At 45.9% G+C, this 24,442-nt stretch overlaps 1 protein-coding gene across 1 annotated transcript in view; it reads left to right on the forward strand.

Moving 5' to 3' along the window:
• Positions 1 to 350: 350 nt before the first annotated feature.
• SMC5 (structural maintenance of chromosomes 5) overlaps positions 351 to 24,442 on the forward strand; it is a 48,668-nt gene continuing 24,576 nt past the window's right edge. The window contains exons 1-12 of the mRNA XM_078577669.1: positions 351 to 514; positions 716 to 905; positions 996 to 1,149; positions 2,472 to 2,545; positions 10,450 to 10,599; positions 10,725 to 10,829; positions 10,893 to 11,038; positions 11,645 to 11,756; positions 11,837 to 11,992; positions 22,040 to 22,161; positions 22,251 to 22,395; positions 22,471 to 22,536. Of these exons, the coding sequence (XP_078433795.1) occupies positions 423 to 514; positions 716 to 905; positions 996 to 1,149; positions 2,472 to 2,545; positions 10,450 to 10,599; positions 10,725 to 10,829; positions 10,893 to 11,038; positions 11,645 to 11,756; positions 11,837 to 11,992; positions 22,040 to 22,161; positions 22,251 to 22,395; positions 22,471 to 22,536 (1,512 nt within the window). The 5' untranslated portion in view covers positions 351 to 422. The remainder of the gene's footprint in view (positions 515 to 715; positions 906 to 995; positions 1,150 to 2,471; positions 2,546 to 10,449; positions 10,600 to 10,724; positions 10,830 to 10,892; positions 11,039 to 11,644; positions 11,757 to 11,836; positions 11,993 to 22,039; positions 22,162 to 22,250; positions 22,396 to 22,470; positions 22,537 to 24,442) is intronic.

The raw sequence follows: 24,442 nt of genomic DNA on the forward strand, positions 1-24,442 counted from the left end.
CCTTGGCAGGTAGGCATATCACGGTGATGACGTTTAATCCAGCGTGGCGGCCAGGTGGGTTCCGCCAGGTAAAAATCTGGCTGGAGATCCACCTGGTAGCCACGATGGACTCCACGTCATCACCGGGATATATCGCAGACGACTTAGTGAGTTTGGGATAAACCGTGCCCTAAAAAAAGCTAAGGTTAACTCGCAGACTTTGGACATAGTTTAGGGCGTACCGTGCAATATTGTACGATTACCGCTACGGTTCCGGATGACGATTACGGTTTCGTCATCGTCCGCGAACATTTCAAGGCAGAAAAAAAAACAAAAATTTCACAGAGCTATAAATACCCGACCCTTTCATTTCCTTTGTGACTCGACCATTTTCCCGCCACAGGCGAGTGGAAGGGAAGGAGAGATCTCTCCTCTACTGAAGCATGTCGTCGTCGCCGTCGAGGTCGGAGGTCGGCCGCTCCTCGAAGCGCCTCAAGCTCAGCCATGGCCGACCGCCGGATCGCCGATCTTCTGAGTACGTGCTATGAATACTGTGCTCAATTCGTTCTACATTTCTGTGTGCTCGCCGGTGATGGATTTCTTCCTGCGTGATCTGCTTTGTTTTCGTGTTCTTCAAGAATTACTTGATTTCCTCGTTTAATTTTCAAACGACATTTTGTCATTCGCGTTTATATGGCTAAATTATGACCGATCGAGTGCGTGTTTGTGCTCGTAGTTTGTTGTCGAGAGCGGAGGATGATTACATGCCGGGGAACATAACGGAAATCGAGATTGGGAATTTTATGACCTACGATCATCTGAAGTGTAAGCCTGGCTCCCGCCTTAATCTCGTCATCGGGCCCAACGGATCGGGGAAGAGTTCTCTTGTCTGTGCCATTGCTCTTGGACTGGGCGGAGAGCCTCAGGTTTTTCTGTTCAGTTCATTTTTATTATTTATTCACGAGAAATGAGTGTACTTCTATCGTCTTCGTGCTAAGTTCAATCCGTGATTGCAGGTTCTGGGAAGAGCTTCTAATATTGGGGCGTTTGTGAAAAGGGGAGAGGATAGCGGTTACGTGAAGATATCTCTTAGAGGTTATAACTCTGGAGAACACGTTACTATCGTCAGGAATATCAATACTCAGAATAAATCCGAATGGATACTCAATGGTATGGATCATATTATGATTGTTGGCTTACAGATCAAAATATGTCTTCAAATAACGTGGTTAATCTCAAGGTTTAGCTTAATAATGTTCAATCTGGATTCAGCCTCTTTGGAATCTCCGAGTTGGCATTTAAAATGGATATTTATCAAGTTTTGAGTCTTTTAATTCAGTGTCCGAAGTTTATATGCAGCCGTATTCCATAGAAATCCAAATCACTAGAAATACGCTACCCAGATAAGAATGTTGCTTTAACCTATGGAAAGAGATGATCTCGGATGGTCGGCGACGTACTCCACATGGTAGGGTAGACTTATTCACTACCAGATTTTAAGATCCAGTCCCCGATCTTCATGATTTTCCTCTTTGAATATTGACTTTGTGGCTAAAACTGTTTTTACGGATTTAGAGGGAAATTCCCAGTCCATCAGATGATGAAATTCAAAGCCAGTTCCTTGACCCCAACAATTTCGCAATTTATAGAGGGGAAGTACTTCCTCGAGTTAGATACTGATATGACTTGCGGTATCAATGAATACTTCTCGACTTAGAACTCAAGAAATCCTCAGGTATTCACCAATATACGTTTGGAGTTGAATTGAGAAAAGATGAGATGAGAAGAAAATAGAGAAGGTAGCTCGCTGGGTGGCTCCTCCCTCCGTGACGACGCTTCCTCCCTCCAGATCAGCAGGCCTGCGCCTGCTGCTCCAGCCTTTCTGGCGGTCGTAACCGTCAGCCTCCAGCTTCAAGAAAATGCCCATCCTCTCCTGGCGCGTCTGTTCCTCCTTTTAGACTAATTCACACGTGCGAAAATTTTGAATGCCGATGATACGTGCCAATGATATGTGCGAACACGTGTGGACATTCTGTTGGGCTTCTTCGTTTTGAATGCCGAAGATACGTTCTTGTAAAGAACGTATCAGATACTCAGTGTGGAACTTGTTTGAAGTCATCTTTTATGCAATTTTAAAGGTGAGACATCATTCACACTATATTATAGGGACTATGCTTTCGGTGATTGCTCGTCAAAGATTTGAAGCTCTTGGGAGGAAGGGAATTTATGATTATTTCTGGATTTCCCGTAAAATAAAGTATCATGAAACACAAATTTATTCATGTTATCTTTCATGCCAAAATGTTAAACAGCACGCATGTTATCTTACTTTGTCTCGTGATAGTTTGGTACTTTTGTTCGATTGTTTCTTAGGATGGCGATTGGGCCATTGTATTTTTCATTGAATGGTGCGTTCTGGATGGTCATTTCTTTTATTTCATTGTTTTTGTGAATTCCCTTCAATTTTTCCATTTAATTGGAGTTCATTTCAGGAACTAAGGTACCAAAAAAGGATGTGATCGAAGCGATTCAGAAATTTAATATTCAAGTCAGCAACCTGACCCAAGTAAGAAAAACGGCTTGCTTAATTTTTAACATAATGGTTATTCACTGAAATTGTGAAATAAGTTAAGAAGCTTACGCAATGGTAATCTTGTTGCTGGATATCCTTTGATGGATCCATATTACCTGGCGTTAGTCATGTTGCTTCTTCGGAAGTGTTTCACCAACTCCCTAAAATATTAATAATAAATCATTTACTCCGCGTTTTTTGCAAAAACATATGCAAACAGCAACCTGAATTATGTTATCCTTAAAATATTGAAGAAGCAATGCGAAAATTCTGTTTTCCTTACATGTGGAACAAGAAGGAAAAGGACAAGAAGGAGTGTACTGCCAGAGATAGCATGTAAAGAAAAAGAACAATCACATGCGGGATCACATGACTACTATATTACCCAGATTGTCAGAATAACTTCTGTCAAATTCTGTTGGTGGAAGTCAAGTATTTCGAAGATAGTGCAAGTCTGGGGTTGATGGTTGCCTTTGGTGAGGGACTCTGCTAACGGATCGATCACAAAGAAGACAGGAAACTTTTGATTGGGGGATAAGAGGGAGCATTTATCTTGGGACATTGAAGACTGACGCGTGAAACACTGGAAGTGCTGAGAATTCTAAGTTTATCCAGAGAGTAGACGCCTATCTTTGGTGTTAGGGCAATGGTTTTGGAACCATGGGGGTATAATATCAAGAGAGAATGACGGAGGCAATGGAACTTGAGGTAGCCTGTCACTTTTTCTAATTTATAGAAGCCTAATAGTTTTTTTGTCAAAAAATCGAAACCTACTAGTTTCTATCAAGAGAACAATGATGATCAAGGGATACAGATAGAGTGTAATCTGCTCTGCGACACTCTAACATGCACTACAATACTTCTTCCACATTGTGTAGCCTTCCAAAATGGAAGCCTGGTCTATTAGAAGGGGAAAGTCTGTAGTTGCAGAATGACCAAAATGGCCTTACTTGGCGTACAAGGCATATGATTTGAATCAATATGAAAGGAGTTGAGGCAAGATTTGAATTGGCCACAGAGAAGGCAGGAGATTAGAACAAAAAGATGTTTGCAAAATTGATGCAATGAATCACTGCGCAATTTGTTGTGACCAACTCCTTGGCTGATTAGAAAGAGAAAGATGATAAAATCAACACAAATGTAGTCACCAATGCTGAAAAGATGAGGGAGGAGAATTATAAAGCAGTAGGTATCGATTCAATGGCTACGTTGAGTAAAGTGGATGCATTAAATTTTTCCTTTTTATTTTGAAAGAATGAAGGCACCCACTTTGAGGGCAAGGATATTGAAGAGTGGTTGAAGAGAGTAGATAAATATGTTAAGTTGTGGACGAGCAGAGGCTAGAAAAGGTGATTCAATATTTTTTGGATGAAGCTGTGCTGCAGTGGAAGATATGGTCTGAGGATCTTTGTAACTTTAATTTCTTAAAAAAAAAAGAAATGGACAGAGGATTGGTATTCCTTGTTTCCCAATGTTGTGTTTCTTTAAATCCTTGTCTTTCTGTTATTGTAAGTATGTTATATGGGGATCCACCAACGGGGAACTAGCTTATTGGCTCTGACTGGTTCTGGCCTCCTCAATATGTAACCTGTATTTGTACAGGATGTTTTTAAGATAGTGGATACAATTTTGTATGACAAAATCTAACGGTTTGTGTGGTGTTGGCCGAGATGCCAAGAGAGTGGAACAGTAAGCGAGAACTCTGACTCTATTCTTTCAAAATTGGTCAACTCTTTGGTGAGGCTTTGTCTAAAACATTCGATGAATTCTTACCATAAAGCAGAGGCCAACAAAAAAGGTGTTTATGAATCAATTCGAATGATCAATTGTCATGATCCCACCTGTTCAGTTAAATCTCTCTCGGTCTGTCTCCGTCTGCTGGATATATTGGAAAAGGAATCAATCGATCGCTTACTGTTGGCTCCTTAGTCTTATGGGGTTACATAGTGGGTCAGATTAAATGGGCCATGTACATAAGGGGAACTACAAGCCCGAAGTAAAAGGAAAGAAATCCAAGAAAAGAAATAGACATACAAAGTCGATGACAAGGCTCACTTGTTGACAACCCCATCAAGCTGGGGAACATATGCTTCTGATCCCAAGCGTGCTCAGTATACAATTGAAGAATGTCCTCGTTAGTCCTTTGGTGAAAACATCGGCAATTTGGCAAGCTGACTTGACGTGTGTAATCAGAACATGTCCCTGACCAATTTTCTCCCTGATCCAATAGTTGTTTAGCTCAATGTACTTTGTCCCATCATATATAACAGGATTGTGGGCAATATCAATTGCTGCTTTTTTCATAGTATAGAACTGTGGACTTATTTTGTTCTTGCCCTAGGTCTGTGAGAATATTTCTGGTCCACAAGGTCTCACTAATGCCTTTAACCAATGCCCTTTATTCTGCCTCAGCACTGGACAATGAAATCTCAGGTTGTTTCTTACTCCAGGTTATTAAGTTTCCTCCTAGAAATGAGCAATAACCTGACGCGGACCTTCTATCTATCTGTGAACCTTCCCGATCAGCGTCTGTATATACTTCAACTTCTGTTCCCCGTGACGGCGATATAGTATTCCATGACCTTCAGACGCCTTCAAATTGGCCGCTGCTTTTTAGGCAGCTTCTAAGTGATATTTCCTAGGGCTATCCCTGAATCTGCTCAATAGCCTGATTGCAAATGATCATGTCGAGTATGATTGAGATAAGTTTCCTAGTCAGCCTTTGGTATCGACCTATGTAGATAGGGGAGTCTTCTCATCAAATGCCCAATTGCTGTGGTGGTTTGGTCGAGGAGCTGCATGGGGTGGCAGCCATGGATGATGGGGTGGCAGTGGGTGACACAGTGGTGCCCGAGGGATCTATCAGAGGAAGGGATAAATTCCGGACGAGCTGGCAGAAAACCTGGAGAGGGAGAGGTGATCACAAGCGAGGAAACGGCAGTGAGTTGAAGAAGCGAAGACCAAATTTGACAGGAGGTAGGTATTGATGGTCGGGCTATCTGGCTGTAGATCCAGTGAGGTAACTGCATGTAGGCAGGTGATCACTAAACTGTCTATGGGAATATGGACCATGAGAGGGGGATTGATGGGCCAAGCCTAGCTGCACCTTATTCTTTTATCACCGACGGGAACAAAGGGAATATCTATTTAAAGTAAATTACCCTTTATTTAAAGTGACCAGTATGTCCTGTAATGGGCTAAAATGATGAAGATACCCAGGGGTGTAAAGTTCTAGTGCTTCCACTTGCCCTTTTCCGGGACAACTAGCCAAACATGGTTTATCCTTCTTTTTGGTTATAACCCAATTCCCAGCTGAACTAAAGAGCACTGTTAGGGTTTAAGGTGAAGAAATTCTTGGGGTGAACAAATGAATGCCTCACTCGTCAAAAAAATTTCCCAAATCATCCTTCGTCAAGCCCACCAAGGTACACGGGGCGGGCCAATTATGACAGTCCATTGACGAGCTATTGGATTAAATGAACAAAAACATAAAGAGATCACTAGTTTCGATAAAGAGAGAAGTTGAGCTGGAGAGATAGTAGCTTCATGGAAAAGGCACGAGACAAAGGGGTTAATGTGGAAAGTCGACTGCACCAAAGCTTACGACACACTAAATTGGCGTTTTCTTTGGGCATCAATGAAGAGAAAGGGTTTTCTGAAGGAATGGATCTCATGGGTAGAGAGATGCATAGCTTCACACTCATTCTCAGTGTCTGTGAATGGGAGGCCAGATGGAGGGCGTATACCACTGCATAGGGGTGCAAGGCAAGGTTGCCTGCTTGCCCCCTTACTTTTCGTCCTAGTGGCAGACGCACTTGCCAGTTGCACCTACCTAGCAAGCTCCCACGGTCTCTTAAAGGGATATCAAACAACAAGCCACCCCGAGGGTATTCCGCCACTGCTATATGCAGATGACACCATTTTTTTTATAGAAGGCTCGGTGGAGGAGGCGAAAAACTTGTCAACCTTACTAGATCTATTTGCAGACTTCTCTGCCCTACAAATCAATCGGGCTAAATCAGCTCTTGTGGTTAGCGGCCTCTCTCAGGAGGAGGCGTCACAATGCGCAGAGGCACTTGGTACACCACTCGGAAGTGTACCTATGAGATACTTGGGCCTGCCACTGACTGCAGGAAGGATGACTAATGTAGATTGGCAGCCAGTGGTAGATAAGGTCGAGAGACGACTAGAAGGCTGGCAAGCCAGGGTGCTGTCTAGAGGAGGTCGATTAGTGCTAGTGAGGTTGGTCCTGTCATCAATTCCCTTCTTCCACCTCTCGGTGTTCAAGATGCCAGTAGGAATTGGTCAGAGGCTCGAAGGCCTGATGCGTCGTTTCTTGTGGAAAAGCGCTGGGCTTAATGAGGGTAGAGGGCTGGAACTGGTGGCATGGGATATCATCTGCAGACCTACCAAACAAGGAGGCCTGGGTGTTCTACATCTAAAACACATGAACACAGCACTACTAACAAAGTGGGTGACACGGCTTATGCACACTCGGGAAGACCTAGCCATCCAAATTTTGGGCGACAACTATGGTCAGAATTTAAACTGGGATGAGAAAGCAACCCCAGGCAGAGGAATTTCGCCTTTGTGGCAGGGCCTTAGACAGATTTTCCCCCAAGTTAAAAACTTTTTCACTGCCCGACTTGGTGATGGCTCCTTATTTCGCTTCTGGAGAGACCCATGGTCTTCGGACAGCCCTTTGAGGGAGGCATTTCCTCGGCTCTATGCGCTGGCCAGATGCCCCGATGCCACAGTGGCAGAATGTTGTTACAACATATGGAATCCAACGGTAGAAGGTGCTCTCTCAGTTCAAAGGGTGGCAGACTTCTTAGGCATGCGACAAGCTTTGTCTCAGTGCCGGCCAAGACATGGCGAACAAGATGGATGGACTTGGACAGACGCGTCCTTTTCTGTTCAGAAGGCCTACATGAAGCTATACCAGGGAACGGCAGATCAAACAATCCAGGCATGTCAAGCAATTTGGCGCCTCAAGAGTCCATTAAAGGTTAAGATCTTTGGTTGGCTCTTTCTACTCAAGAGGCTGGTGACACATGTCTTCCGTCGGAGGATGTATCCTAATACCTCTGCGACGTGCACTCAATGCACAAATGGTGACGAAGACTGAAACCATTTATTCTCTGAGTGCCAAGTGGCCCGTTCAATCTGGGCTACCCAAGTGCACTTGGCACTAAATGTGATGTCAGAGGAGGTTTTTTGGGAGTTCATAAGGCAAGGGGGCCTAGGAGGAGGGAAGATGGAGGTCAAGCGTTGACAGTGCTCTGGGCGATATTGCTACACCGAAATGAGGTAGTATTTAGGGGGGCAAGGTGTCCAAGGATGGGCTAGCTGATACGACTCAGACGTATCTAGGGCTTTTCAGCATTTAGCCCAGTAGGGGCATTTAGGTCATTTGGACATCTTTGTAATTCCTTTAAATAGAGCAGCCCTCCCTTGAGGAGAGCAGCCAGCCAAGAAGTATCATCAAGAATGTGTCTGGCTCCCTCCGGCGACGTTCATTTCGCCGGACCCCTCTCGTAGGCGACATCCACTCCGCCTGTCCCACCTGCCATAGTCCATCCCGGCACGCCGACGACCATCCCGGCGTTTTCTCCCTCCCTTCCTGTCTTCTCCCCGATACTAACCAGCCAGGTTTGTATCAATTGGTATCAGAGCCAGGTTCTCCTGGAGGCTATGGAGTCGTGCCTTCAGCACATGGAGCAGCAGCTCAAGCGGGTGCTCCTTCTGTTGGAGCTTCCACTCCTGACTCCTTCGCTCGAGCCAGCATGGCCCTTGCCGCGAGAACCGCCACCATCGCCACCCCTGCCGCGCGGACTTTCCGCCGTGCGTGCCTCCTCCACCCTCGGATCTGCCACCACCGCTTCCTAAGGAGCTGCCTCCGATGGTGCCTCCTCCACTGTCCGACCCACCACCACCTGTGAAGACGACAGCCGCACCGACGACCGTGGTCATGACGGCAACCGCACCGAAGGCCGCAGCCCCGATGGCTGCGACCCCGACAGCCGCTGCCCCACAGGCCGCCGCCCCAACGGCTGCGGCCCCAAAGGAGGCCGTCTCGAAGGCCGCCGCCCTAACGGCTGCCACGACGTCTGCGACCCCGACGGCCGCCACCCCAACTGCTGCGGCCCCAAAGGAGGCCGCCCCGACGGCTGCGACCCTGACAGCTGCGGCCCTGACGAGCGCCGCCCTGACGGCAGTTGCCCCAAGGCTTGCCGCCCTGATCCGGCCTTTGGGACCCTTTGACCCGGCGGGATCGGCGATCGCCGCAGGCGAAGCCGCTGCTGCCCCCAACAACTATCGTCCTGGGCGTAGGGGGTGGAGCCGCCATCGTCCAGCAGGGCGCAGCCCAGGGCCCGCCCTGGGGGCCCCTCAACCAAGAGGGAGCCATCGCTGCCCCGGCGACCGCTGCCCTGGGCATCGGAGGCGGCGCCGCCACCTCCCCGCTGGGCTCTGCCCTGGGCTCTCCCTGGGGGCCACTCGATCAGGGCGTCTACCCTAGGGTGAGACGGGGCCTGGAGGAGGGCCATTCTGGCCCATTCCGTCACAAGAAAGCCGCCAGCAGGAAGCTAGCAGGCCTGCTCAACAGGGAAACGGGTCGGGTGTGGGTTTTCCACCCCGGTCCGGCCCGGCCCGCTATCAGGCGGGCCCGTTTCGGGTGGGCAACCCAGAAAACGGGCCCAATAGTGGGATTTTCCCCACTACAGGCCCACCCTGGGTCCCCTTGGGCCCAAACCAACCAGGGGACCTAGTGAACGGGCTGGCCATGGGTTTCCTAACTGAGCCAGCCCAGCCAGACCCGACTGTTTCCCCGGGGATGGTCTCAGCCGCACTCACCGCACGGGGAACCACCGTGTGCTGCCAGTGGACCGCCACAAGCTGCCCATGGTCCCGCCACGATCCGCCAGCAGTCCCGTTATGCACCGACCGGGGAACCGCCGCGTGCCGTCGGCGGCTCTGCTGCTAGCTGCCTGGGGACCTACTGCGCGCCGTATAGAAGAGAGCCGCCCGCAGACCTGCCACAAGCCACGGATGGACATGCCGCAAGTTCAGCACCAGCTTGAGGACAAGCTGTGTTTTTAGGGGAGAAGTATTGATATGACCCCGACGTATCTAAGTCTCTTTCGTCATTTAGCCCAATAGGGGCATTTAGGTCATTTGGACCTTTTGTAATCCCTTTAAATAGAGCAGCCCTCCCTTTAGGAGGGCAGCCAAGAAGTATTCCAGAAATGTGTTTGGCTCCCTCAGGCGACGTCCATTCCGCCTGACCCCTCTCGTAGGCAACGTCCACTTCGGCTGCCCCACCTGCCGTAGTCCATCCCGGCACGCCGACGACCATCCCGGCGTCTTCTCCCTCCCTTCCTGTCTTCTCCCCGATACGAACCAGCCAGGTTCGTATCACTAGCCCATGAGGTCGAGGGCCTCATGGCATCCTGGTTCGCTAGAGGGGTAATCAGTTAAGAGAGAGGTTGGCCAGACGGCGAGGAGAGTTTAACTATCTCCACATGTAACTCTGGGTGGTTACCACTTTGTCGGGTGACCACCTTAAATCACTATTTAAAAAAACTAGTTTCGATGACAGAGAAACAATAAGCTTATAGAAGAGAGCCATTGCTCCACACATCCTATGCCCACTAATTTTTCATTTTACTGGACTTTGGTCAAAGGATTACTAATTTCATACTTTTTAAACTTACCTGGACCTTATGATCGGGTTGTTTAGACCTTATGATACCCCACTTATAAGAAAATAAGAAGACTTGATGATAAATGACGTTATAATTGAATTTCTCGGAAACATGTTTGATTCTTGGGGTTAAACATTTCAAGTGGTCTCCGAATCCTGCTGAGAAAATCTGTTCGCCTTTTTCTTGTATCAGTTCTTACCGCAAGATCGTGTCTGTGAATTTGCCAAGCTATCTCCAATACAACTTCTGGAGGAGACTGAAAAGGCTGTGGGTGATCCAGTGCTACCAATTCAGCACAGTGCTCTCGTTGAGAAAAGTCGGGACTTGAAGAAACTTGAAATGGCAAGTCTTCTTGTCAGAGTTGAGATGATTTATAATATTTTGAACTTCCTTGTAGCATTGGATTCTTGCTTTTGATTCTTTTCACGCTCCCTTTTATCAGAAACTGATGCTCTGTTTCTGTACAGACGATTAAACAGAATGATGATACCTTGAATCAATTAAAGGCTCTCAATTCTGAACTAGAAAAAGATGTCGAACGAGTTCGTCAACGGAACCAACTCCTGGCTAAGGTTTGATTTGTCATTTTTGAATGTCCCAGGTTTAGTCCCTAACGATTTTTTATTTTCTTGTAGGTTGAATTAATGAAGAAGAAACTACCGTGGCTTGTATATGATATGACAAAAAAAGAATATAAAAACGCACAAAAGAAAGAAGTGCAAGCAAAGAAAAGTTTGGATCAAGCTGCTAAAGTTCTCAACGACCTGACTAGACCGATAGAGTACGCTCGTAAATAGTCGTTAGGATCAAGTTGTTTGACAGATAATAAGTAATTGATACCATTAGACTGTTTCGTTGTTGCACAAATTGAGCATTTTTAATTCATTCTTTACAAAAACATGTAGACTACAAAATATGAGCTCACTGTTGAAGTTGAACGGGCTAAGTGGAGAGAGCCAACGAACCATATCTTGAGGAAAACACAAAACACCACTATTTCATTCACGAAAATACCCTTGAATGGGCACTCAGAGTGCGCTTAACTTCATCTTAGGCCCAAAAGAATCAATAATCAAGGAAAAGAAAGGTATAGACTTATAGAATCCTTGTGGACAGAAGATTACACTAAACATATGATAAAGTAGCGATCTTGGTCACTATCCCAGAGCAGTCTCGACATGTCAGTTCAAAAAGCTGACATCTCTGACAAATCATTACATGGTGGTTACATTTTCTTCACTTGAGAAAGGTTAAAGGGTTGAATACTTCGATTTTTGACACAAATTTGAGTTCCAAGGTTTCAACTATCCATTTCAACTGCTTTACACAGTTAAGAAACTTGTGTTGCCGGCCCCTAAAAAGTCTAGTGAAAAAAAAAATTGTGCAGAGAAATGAAGAAGGTCAAAGAAGACAATGATAAATCAGCCAAGAAATTGGCAAACACTATCGCTGAGAAAACTAAAAAATGCAAGGAGTTTCTTGTCCAAGAGAGCCAAAAGGTATTTTTAGTTAATATTCATCTGCTTAACGTTTCCCCCATAATTTTATTCAATGTTCTTCATTAGTGATGTTTTCTTAGTCCATGGAAGCTCAATCAAAATTCAAAGAAATGGCTGATCTGCGAAAGGAAGAGGAATCACGTCTTCTTCTGATAAAAAAAGCTGAGCATGATCTGGCTGAAGCAAAAATTGAGCTGTCAAAGTGTCCTCTCTATGAACCTCCAAGGGACGAACTAGTACGTGTAGAATAAATCTTCATTTATTTGAATGGTTGTAATAGTATCTATGGATTTATTACTTCATTTCACCAATATTATGCTGTTGTTGTCATGGCAAAATATGTTCATCTAGGCACATTTCTCTGGTAGTTAACGTTCATATTCGGCCCGATTTGTATTTCAGGTTGTTTAACCTGCCTAGTTTTCATACGCCTGATGAACTGTCATCAGTTATCTGTTTTCTTTATTTGCATGTTCGAATGGTATGTTTCCCCCCTCTTTCCCCCTCGCCAGGGATTTGATTCTCATATTTGTATATTTGAACTTTTTTTTTGGTATCAGCCATTCCTGTAATATTTGAACCTTCATGCCTCATATCTGATGAGCTTCCCATTGTGGTAATTTCATGTTGGATCTATCATTCATCTGATGAAAGAATACTAGTCAACCTTCAGTTCACAATCGAACTGAGGAATTGATTTGACTTACCTCTGCCAAGTATCAACAGTCGGGGTCAAAATCTCCTTTCTTGATCACTAGAAAATCAAAGTAGTAGTCCCAAAATCCTGTGTTCTCAGTGGATCACTAATTGCAAATCAGAATTCAAGACCCGAAGCATATAATGTCCTGCGTAGAACGTAGTAGAAGAAAAGAGGAGAAGATGATTGATGAGGAATACAAACTCTGAGTTCTCCCCTTCTGAGAAAGCAGGTACGCTCCCCATTGTGCCAGCCTTTGGTCACTATGTGATTGGCCCAATCGGTATGATTGTTGATTTCTTCAAAGATGTCAGCTCTGTCTATCTATAAAAAAAAATCATCTATCATTCAATTCAAAATGTTCATCTCACTCTTGGATGTTCCCATCACGGGTATTCAAAGCTCCTTCAAATATGCCTTCTTCTCAGCATGTGCTAGTGCTTGTCTATGTGGGGTTTATGACCTCCTTTTCATGTGGAAGGTTGATTTTGCCAAGGCTTAAGATTCATTAGAGTGGGATTTTCTGTGGGCCTCTATGAACAGGAGGGGTTTCCCTAATGAATGGATCATCTTGGTGAAGAGATGCTTCACACCTCACTCCTGCACGGTGCCAATAAACAGACGACCAGGAGGTCGAATCCAGCCATGACGAGGGGTGCAACAAGGATGCCCACTTGCCCAGGGGCACTATTACTGTTCATCTTGGCAGTTGATGCACTCGCTGTCTGTATGGATCAGGCGTGCTCACAGGGATTGTTGTGAGGCTATCAACTGTAGGACCATCAAAATGGGATTCCACTGCTCCAGTGTGCTGATGACACCACTTTCTTCATCAAAGGTTCAGGGAGGGAAGATAATTATCTATTGATCATTATTGATCTGTTTGCAGATTTTTCGAGACTACAAACCAACCGGAGCAAATCAGCTTTTCTGTGCAACTGCCTATCTCCAGAAAAGGAGACATAGTGTGCAGAGATACTGAGAACACCAATTGGGAGACTCCCAGTGAGGTATTTGAGCCTACCACTCACGAAGGGGAGGATGACAAGAGCAGATTGACAAACGGTCTGAGAAGCATTGGGCGGGAAGTAGGGGGGAGTCCCCTTTCTGGCGCAGCCTGCATCAAATCATCCCTGACATCCACTAGTTCTTTGATCCCAAGTTGGGGGATGGGGAATGTTTTCGATTCTGGACCGATAACTGGTCAAAACAAGGCACCATGAAGATGAAGTTTCCCAGACTATTTGCTCTGGCAAGGAATCCAAATGCCACAGTCAGTGAATGCTGGGATTGGGCTTGGGTCCCTATCCTATCTGGGACGCTATCAGACTCCACGGGTACACATGATCCCTATCCTATCTGCCTGCTTCTTGAGCCGGTCATCTTTATTTATAGATGCCTTCCCGTGCCTTATTCATGTTTGAATCACATGAGCCACTATGGGCTTTCACGTGTGAAGTTTCTTCCTCTCTTCTTCCTCTGGTTAGTTCTTGTGAGCTTCTTATCAGTTTAATGGGAGGATGGCCTTGACGGAAGGCGTTGTTCATATCATGGAGATTTTTGTTGCATGCTGTTTTAGACGTGAGTGAAGGATGGGCATCCTTGCCATCATGTGTATTAATGTTTCATCTATTTTTAATTGCATCGGGATGATCATCATTCTCCGGTTGTCTCCCTTATTTTTCAAAACAAAACAGTAACAACTTCTCTCTTTCTAATGGGATTCTCCTTTATTTATACCCTCATGGTTTTCACACTTCAACAGATCACAACTCACATGAGGCCATCTTCCTTTTTTGTTCCCTCTTTGAAGTCAAGAACAGGTCTTGACTCACCGACTCCCCTTTTCTCCTAACCACATCCTTTCTGCCTCAACCTATATCTGGTTTCACCTTGGTTTTAAAGAGATGTGTGAAATTGGCTTGCTGCCAGGGAAATTAGCTTTTCTCTACATATGAGTCACAAATATTTAAAGTCTTGTAAATGGCCTCTTCATGAGTAGCTTCTGGATGGATGGTGTATCCTGATATATGGTCACTCCTCATTTCAGAGCATATATTTGATTTCATCATATATGAAAGAGATGAAGGTAGATTGGGAGCTATAGTTTCATGCTATATACCCTGGCTTGGTATATGCTCCCCTGCCTCACATCAAATGAGCCCGTAGTGGCCAAAGAACAACGGGATGAAGGTGAGAGTAATTGGTGAGAACGGCATGTTGGTGTCGGCCCTGATCCTTCCAAGAATTTGATTTGGACCAAAGTGTCTGTTGCATTATAGAAAATAGTGTTTGCAAATAAACAAAATGAAACTTGGTCCTCTCTTGAGCACATTAGTGCGGTCGACTCAGCATTTCTTGAGCTTTTCTTCTTCTTTCTTCAGCCTTTTTGATCAGCCTCCAGTATGATGACTTCTTTTTATTGTCGCTCTTCTGGTTTTAAGTGGTCTCTGGATTTTCGGAGGGCTGAGATATGGTTACATTTGCTGTCTCATTGTATTCATTGCACCAGATTATCCTTTGGCTTCTACTTCTGTGTATTCCCAGCCGTCCTGCAAGTTGGACTTGCATGATTCTCCATCCCTTCTGGATGGGTTCCTGCCAGAGTCCTCAGTTCATTCTTCTTGGAGACAAATTCAATCGACTCATTTTCCCAGGAGTCAAGATAAGATTCAGTGGAATCTCTTCATCTATATTGTGTTTATGAATTCATTCTAGTCTGGGACTCACTCTCTGAGCTAATGTCTCCGGACATTTTTCATACTCAAGCTTTTATCCCATGTGGAAAGTACATGATAGATGCTTCAAAATATGCAGAGATTCCATAGAATTAGGATTCCTGGCTAGACTAATCTCCTGCTAATTTTTTTAGCTCTCACGCTTACTATGTCATAAATTTGCTTCCATGACTGGGACAAGCCTGTTTAGTTACCACAACATAATCCTCCAATCATTATTCTTGTTACCCTGGATCCACAAATGAATAAGAGCTTCCTCAGGTTTCATCCTCTGTGCCGTGGATTGGTTTAGCTACAGGACCATACATCGAATGCTCACTCATGTAATCCTCTTCCAATGTGGTTAAGTATATTAGGAACCTTGGGCAATGATATGAGAAAGCTCTCTTTTTCCCCTGTTATGCCTTAAGATGCAGCTTCAACAATCACTGTAGAGCTTTCCGTTTCTTCATTTTGGAGGCTTCCCTCTTTATGCTTTTCAGAAATCACTGAAAGGTGCCTTTATGCTGCTGGCCACACTATCCGTTGGAATTGCTCGTTGGACTATCTGGTAAATAGCAGCTGTCATACAGGGAGTGGTTTTCCAGAAACCCTAACCTTGGACATAAACGGGAAAAGAACGAGTTCTCTTATCTGCTTTCAAAAAAAGGTTACCCTACTTATTATGTAGGGTTACAATGTGGGCCACTTACTTAGCTGTCCTTACTGGGCCACTTCCCCTCTAAGAAGACTTTACATGTGACCCTCATAAGGGTATGTATGCAATTAGATGAAATACATGGTGTGGGAATATAAACATATTCATCGGCTGACGACAACAAATAACAATGACTGTCAAATGACACTTTATCAGGTTCCAAAGTGCTCCAGTACCATGTTACATGTTTTTACGATGCCTCCGTGGACACTACCATCAACGTGAAGCCTTCTCATTCACCAGTTCAAATCTGTGTTGCATAAATCAGTGACCGGACCTACTTACACATTAAGTAGATCTGTCACCTGGGTGGATCCTCATTAGGGTAGTTGTAAAATGTTGCAATCATCGGGTTAAGGAAAGCAAAATAAAAGAAATATTTCAATTAATACAGTGCCACTGAAGCAGAAAATAATACTCGGCCAATGTTCTTGACTAATGTTCCTAGGATACTTTATTAAGCGTAATCTTTGATGAATACATGAGATAATGGGAGGTCGTTTCTCAGATTTATCTAATTCTGGTTTAATGAGTCAATAGAAGCTGCTCCTGCTCCAATGGTGAAGGTTTCTTGATATAAAATGTTGCACTTTCACATCTATTTCTTGATAGACAGTGATGAGTCTGTTTGTTCTTGTTTACTTTTGCTTGACCTGGTTGAGAGAACATCCATGTTCTCTCCACCCGGTTCCTTGTTTTCCATTTTTTTGAGAGTAAGTTCCTACATTTGCATGTACGATTTTTAATAAGTGTTGATATGATTATTATCGTTTCTGTATTTTTCTCTCTCTTGTTAGCCCATTAAGGGCCCTATCTCTAGTCAGCCCATTAGGGCTTCCTATAAAACCCTGTAATCTCTTTCATTTCTTAATCAAGAAGTAGTGTTTTCTTGTTCACATGGTATCAGAGCCATAACCCTAACCCTAATCTGGGTTTCCTGGGCTTGACCTTGCGCTCCGATCTCTGGCGATTCTCACGTCCCCCTGATCTCGCGCTTCGGTCCATCGCCGTCCGTCGTATCCTGCATCTGGGGTCGCGTGCATCAGTTCGCCGTGCGCCATCTTCCGTCGCTCGCCGCGAGCAGCCGCCCGTCGCGAGCAGCCGCCCGCCGCAAGCAGCCCGCCAGCCGTGCACAGCAGCCAGCCAGCCGTGCACAGCAGCCAGCCGCGCGAAGCCGCCCGCCGCGCGCAGCCTCCCGGCGCGCGCAGCAACCAGCCGCACGCAGCCGCTCGCCGCGCGCAGCCGCCCGGCGCGCGCAGCAGCCAGCCACGCGCAGCCGCGTGCCGCGCGCAGCAGTCAGCCGGGCCGTGTATCTGCCTGCTTCGGCCGCGTCATCCACCGCGCCGTGTATCTGCCTCAGTCGAGCCATCAGCTCTTGCCGATCCCACTGCTCGGTGCAGCACCTTCTGACCGTGGTCTACTCTGATTGAGTCTCCGGATCCTACAATGACGAATCCGGTTGCTGCTGATTCGCCAGAAGCCCAGACCTCTACTGTTACGCCAGACTCGACGTCGGTATCGACGCCACATGCATCTGTGGTGCCTCTTGAGTCCGGGAATTGGTCGTCCTCCCCTGGACCATTCTCTCTGCCTAGGATGCCTCCGGATGGCATGTTTACTGGATTTAATCTTCTGCAATGGCGCCAGTATGTCCAGATCACTTTAAAGGGGCGTCTCATGCGCCATCTTCTAGAAGACGGACCTCCCCGGACCGATCTCACGTATTATGACTGGCTGGACATTGAGGGGGTGGTTCATCGCTGGCTCTTGGACAGTATTTCACCCAATGTTAAGGGTGAATTCCTGTCTCTAGAGTCGGCTCGGGAGGTCTGGGAAGCGGCACTCGAGAGCCATTCCAAGAAGCACAACATTGCGACTCTGTACGAATTGGTGCATCGGGCCGCCAACCTGCGTCAAGTGGACCGGTCTATCATGGAGTACAGTACGGAGCTCATTTCGTTGTGGAATGAGATTGACCACTACATGCCGCCAGACCCTCATTCGGTGGACCGCAAATATACTCTTCAACTTCGGGTTTTCCAGTTTCTTATGGGACTGAACACGGAATATGAAGCGATACGGGCTCAGCTTATACATCCGGAGACTGGTCTTACCTTCAAGGATGCACTCCGTAGTGTGAGGGTTGAAGAATCTCGCTTTCAGCAGACCCAGAACTCGGCTTCGGCACTTGTAGCACAGTCCTCTTCGTCTGCGCGCCCATCGACGACTACACCACCCGGCACTTTGCCGCGTAGTCCGACTGCTCGGACCGAGGAGTCTCCTAAGGGTGATCCTTCGCTCTTTTGCAACTTCTGCAAGAAGCGAGGTCACTCCAAAGAGACGTGCTACAAGCTTCAACGGAAACGCATGCAACAGAGCAATCTTGCTACTGTCGCACCGTCTGTGAGTCACGTGCCTACTCCGGGTCAAGTACCGCTGCCGTATGGTCTTCTCCCGACAATTGTCTCGCCCGCCAGTTTTACTCCGGAGGAAATGGAACGTCTACGCCGATTGCTTGATCCTCCAGTCGTGGGCTCATGCTCTTTGGCCCACTCAGGTATGTCCACCGTTCTTCCTACATCTCCATTCCCTTCCGGAAACCCTTCTTCATCTTCCGCTTGGCTTCTTGATTCCGGTGCTACCGCTCACATGACACCTAATCCCCGAGCCTTTGTGACTTATGAACCCGTCTCTGGATCTTCCAAAGTCAAGACTGCTTCCGGAGATCTTCTCACCGTGGCAGGAATTGGTCGTGTGGCCCTCTCCTCTTCAATAACTCTACCTAAAGTCCTTCATGTTCCCCGTCTTACCCATTATCTTCTCTCCTTATCTCGCCTTGTTCGCGATTTGAACCAAGATCTTACATTCTCTTCTACTTCATGTTTTTATCGTGATAAGGTGTCGGGGAAGTCGATTTCCATTGCTGAGGAGCATGAGGGGCTCTATCTTCTTCGGCCTCCTTCGACCTCTCTTGCTGTTGCTGCTGTCGCCGTTTCCCTTTCGGCCTCTCACGAGCGTTTGTGGCTTCTCCATCGACGTCTCGGCCATCCTTCCTTCGTCACTCTTTATCGTCTATTTCCCAAACTCTTTCAAGGTCATTCTGTGGACCGGTTTGTTTGTGACGCTTGTCGAATGGCAAAACATCATCGCATTTCACGATCCTCTCTCGTCCTCTCATTCATCGACTCCATTCTCTCTTATTCACACCGACGTGTGGGGACCATCCCCAGTTCATAACACTTCCGGCACTCGGTGGTTATGCATTTTCATTGATGACGCTACTCGATTCACTTGGGCGTATATCTTAAAGAATAAATCGGAGATATCTCGTGTTATTCCCCAATTCTATTCTCTTATTCAAACCCAATTTTCTACCTCCATTAGTCGCTTCCGCTCCGACAATGCTATAGACTACGTCAACTCCACGTTGAGCACCTTCTTCCAAGAAAAAGGCGTTATCCATGAAACCTCCTGCCCATATACCCCCCAACAAAATGGTGTTGCATAAAGAAAATTCCGTCACATCTTTGACATGACCCGGAGCCTTCTCTTCCACATGCATGTGCCTAAATATTTCTGGGGTGAAGCCGTCTCCACTGCAATCCATCTCCTCAATCGCCTCCCATCTCGAGTGCTTGACTATTCCACTCCAATTGATCGTCTTCAGCATTCTTTTCCAAACCTCTCTCTCCGAACCAATCTCACCCCTCGTGTTTTCGGATGTGTCTGTTATGTGCCTAACCATCAACTTGGTCGTGATAAGCTTGACCCTCGTGCCCTCAAGTGTGTGTTCGTTGGATACCCTTCCACCCAAAAAGGTTATATCTGTTATCATCCACTCTCTCGTCGTTTTATCGTCACCAAGGATGCCACCTTTGATGAACTTCTTCCATATTACTCTCCTTCTCCTCCAATTCTACCACCTTCTTCACCTCAACCCGATCCACTTGAATTTCTCATTCTTCCTCCACCCTCTACCTCATCACCAGTCCCTAGCCCTTCCTCGTTTACTCCTCCAACCGCGTCTCCTCTCGTGGTTCCTATAGAGACTGTGTTCCCCAGTTCTCCACCAGCCCCCGTGTCCGAACCTTCTATGGAGATTCCTCCTGCTCCTACTGCTGATTTCTCCACTCTTGCCGAACCTTCTTCCGTCCCACCGCTTCCTATACGCCGCTGCCCGCCTGAAAAGCGTTACGGTATCACCCTTGCTCGTCGCAAGCCTCGGGTTTCCCCTTCTCCAGTCGTCCCTCCTCCCTCCTCCTCCACACCTCCAGAAAACTCCTCATTAGCCATGTTGTCTTCCCCTCTTCCTTCTCCCCTCTATCCCTTAGAAGCCTCTACCTCCTCTCATCGTCTCTCCTCATCCTATCATGCCCTTCTTACCTCCCTTGATGCCATCTCCCTTCCGAAGACGGTGGACATTGCCCTCTCATTTCCGCATTGGCGTCAGGCTATGGAGGAGGAGCTCCACGCCCTTGCTCTAAATGAGACATGGGATCTTGTTCCACTACCGCCAGGCAAGCATTTGGTGGGTAGTCGTTGGGTTTATGCTGTGAAGCACAATTCCGACGGCTCTATTGAGAGACACAAAGCACGTGTTGTGGCGCAAGGGTTCACACAGAAGCATGGCATTGATTATCAGGAAACGTTTGCTCCTGTCGCCAAGATGAATACTGTCCGAATTCTCTTGGCTCTTGCTGCAGATCGTAGCTGGCTTTTGCAGCAATATGATGTTAAAAATGCTTTTCTGCATGGTGATTTGACTGAGGAGATCTACATGGCACTACCTCCTGGCTATACTTCCTTAGTGCCGTCGACTCCAAAGTCAGTTGTCTGTCGCCTGAAGAAAGCTTTATATGGCTTGAAGCAATCTCCTCGTGCGTGGTTTGGCCGTTTCACAATGGCCATGAAGCACCGGGGCTACCGCCAGTGTAATGGATATCATACCCTCTTCTACCGCCATTCCACGTCAGGGGGAGTCGCTATTCTTCTTGTGTACGCGGATGACATTATTATCACGGGTGATGATACGGAGACCATTACTCAGCTGGCTATGTATCTCTCGTCCGAGTTTGCTATTCACCACCTTGGCCCGTTGAGGTATTTTCTTGGCATCGAGGTGGCCTATTCTTCAGGCAGGATCTTCATTTGTCAGAGAAAATATACGGTGGATCTTCTCTGTGAGCTTGGAAAGGAGGACTCCAAGCCTATTTCGACACCGATTGATGCGAATCATCGACTTGGTGCCGATGCGGATGATGAGCTTGCTGAGCCTGGACCATATAAAAGACTTGTGGGCAAACTGATTTATCTCACCCACACTCGTCCGGACATTGCATATTCAGTGGGTGTTCTGAGTCAGTTTATGCAGACTCCTCGCAGGAGCCATCTCTATGCTGCTCATCGTCTCCTCCGTTTTCTGAAGGGCACCATTGGCCGTGGACTATTCTTTCGTCGCCATACCGGCCTGCGTCTTGAAGTCTACACCGACGCCGATTATTCCAGTTCTGTGGTTGATCGTCGGTCCACATCTGGGTATTGCACCTTCTTGGGCGGCAATCTGATTACTTGGAGGAGCAAGAAGCAGAAGGTGGTCTCCCGATCGAGTGCTGAAGCGGAGTTCCGTGCCCTTGCGCATGGTCTGTGTAAAGCACTTTGGATTATCCAGCTTCTTCGTGAGCTACGGTGTTCAGTTATCTCCCCTGTCCAGCTGTTCTGCGACAACAAATCGGCAATTAGCATTGCTCATGACCCCGTTCAGCATGATCGTACAAAGCACATTGAGATCGATCGCCATTTCATCAAAGAGAAGCTTGAATCGGGAGATTTTTGCACGCCATATGTTCCGTCCGCTGAACAACTTGCAGATATCTTCACCAAAGGGCTTCATGCCCCTAGGTTTGAGGAGCTCTGTTCCAAGCTGGGTGTGGAAAACATCCACGCTCCAGCTTGAGGGGGAGTGTTGATATGATTATTATCGTTTCTGTATTTTTCTCTCTCTTGTTAGCCCATTAAGGGCCCTATCTCTAGTCAGCCCATTAGGGCTTCCTATAAAACCCTGTAATCTCTTTCATTTCTTAATCAAGAAGTATTGTTTTCTTGTTCACAATAAGAAGCTAATAATTTATGATGACAAACCTGCTGCCCACAGGAAGCTTTAGGTACCAAAATATGTGAGCTTGAAATCGCGGCTAACCGGAAGAAGTTTCGGAAGTCTGATAAAGAGAGGCTCTTAATTCATAATAAAGCGACGTTGAAACAATGTTTGGAAAGGTTTCCTTCTTTAATTAACAAACACCATTATTTTCAACTGGATTATAATTGAGAGCTAGCACTCACAAGCATCATGCATTTCTTGAAAGATTGAAGGACATGGAAAACAATAATACTAAACTTCTTGAAGCATTGCGGAAATCTGGTTCGGATAAAATAAATGAAGCCTATGAGTGGGTACAAAGGCATCGTGAAGAGATGCGGAAGAAAGTTTACGGACCTGTATTATTTGAGGTATGTCCTTAGAAGCAACCTACTGTGGTTCATGCCCATTATGTTTGTTCTAGTTCTCACTTTTTCTCGCACCAGGTAAAGCTTAAAAACCGTGATTGTGCTCCGTATTTGGAATCCCAAGTTCCATATTATATTTGGAAGGTATGTTTGTCGTATTTTTCTTTTGCACAAGCGTTTAAATATTTTCTAGAACTATCCTTCAAAAAAAATAATGCATTAATGTGGCAATTGAAATATTTAGCTCGTCTGACTGTGGTCAGATTAGTGGTTGACGTCTTTTTGGCGTGGACCAAGAATCGGATAATTTCCTTGAATAGTACCTCGGACAATTGCTGAAGGGAGGATCCAAGAGCTGACAATGAAAAAGAATAACAATGTCTAGTGATGGACCAAAATGGAGAGGGGGTAGAGATATATAGGGAGCATGATGAAGCTGGGGTAGAGGAGTGAGGCTGTTACGTTCCTATGTCACAACCAGCTTCGTAACCAAGAGAGAAATGATATCGACCAACAAAAGACGAGGAAACTCTTTCGTCACAAAAGAGGCGTTCAGGGTTCCGTGGGCACACAGTCTCCCGTGCGCGTGTGAAACAAGAGGAGGGATAAAGATAGTGAGAAGAGGAGATGGAGAGAGCGCAGAGCTTCTACCAAGCAGGAGACAACAACTCGCCGGAGAGATGTCCTGCTGGGCGAGACCCATCAAGTTACTCGCTGCCTTCTTTACTCTTGGATGGGCTACTTATACCTTTCTCCCCCTGTCTCCTTTGGTACACCGGACGGTGGACCATATCAGAGGCTCAAGGAAAAGCCACTGTTGAGCACAGGGGTCCAGACTGGTGTTATTTAACTTCTCATATTTGTCCTGACCAGTATTGGGCTGGAAGAGAACAGTCTCAATACTAGATCATTTAATTACTTTTATGTTTCCATTTAATGGTCCATTTTATGAAGGAATCATAATGAGCCAAAGTGATGTAACTGCTTCTTTTCTAATTGATGTATAATTTGTTCATTTTTCAAACTTTTGTTTCCCTTGGCACCTGGGAAGACACCGCTACTTTAGTGTTTCATAGCCCCCACACTTCTAGACATGAAGGCCCAGACTTTTTATGCCTTAAGATGTGGTGGCTACCTACTCAGCGGTTACTTGACTTTCTATATAAGTTCCAGACATGTATAACATCTGTTTGTCTTGTAGTCTTCAATGATTTGTTGAACTGTCACTAATTTTTAAGTTTTATTTTTGCTCAATTCCCCCAGATCTGGGGGACCTTTCTGGGCTCATTTGCAGATATTTAATGGTGTCAGAGTTTACTAGCTTGTCATCCATTACTAGTGCCAAGATAAGGATACCAACCTTGTGAGATTGTTGAAGGGGAAGGAGACAACCTTCACTTCTAGGGCATAAGAAGGGGGCAATAACCAGGAGAGTAACAAAATAAAAGAACGGGATAACTTCTCATTGATCATTGCATAAGTATATATACACATGGATGTATAATGGTCATCGAATGGCTAGTATCACATGTAACCCACATGATGCATCATACCAACTAGTTTATTTGCATTACTGTTATTGATCATTATCAAAATGAGCATAGAGGCATAGGTTCCTGATAAGACCCTAATTGGAATCCCATCAAAACATGAACCAAGCTTATGAAATGAGTAAATGACCCTTGATTTAGGACTGTTCAAGAGGGAGAGACTTAGAATGGGAAGAGACACTGATGATAAAATCATCTCTAAACAAGAGGGAATTTTCAAAAAAAAATCACTAAACAAGAGGGATGGTATGGAGGCCAGAACAGTGTGAAGAGACACAAATAGAGAGGAGAAAGGTGATGGAGATAGCAAACGGAAGAAATGGTAAATGAGACATGATTTGCTCTTCTTGGTAGCCCTCGCAAAAGGTAGGGCTCCACTCTTTAAAGGAAAATCATTCAAGGCAAAACAAATGACAGAAATACCCCTCACAGGTTACATGAGAAAAATACCCCCTCATGGGTTAAATGACAAAAATGTCCCTAGATACAATGCTGTCTGT

The sequence above is a fragment of the Wolffia australiana genome, chromosome 7, assembly GCF_029677425.1.
Source record: "Wolffia australiana isolate 7733 chromosome 7, ASM2967742v1".
NCBI lineage: Eukaryota > Viridiplantae > Streptophyta > Magnoliopsida > Alismatales > Araceae > Wolffia > Wolffia australiana.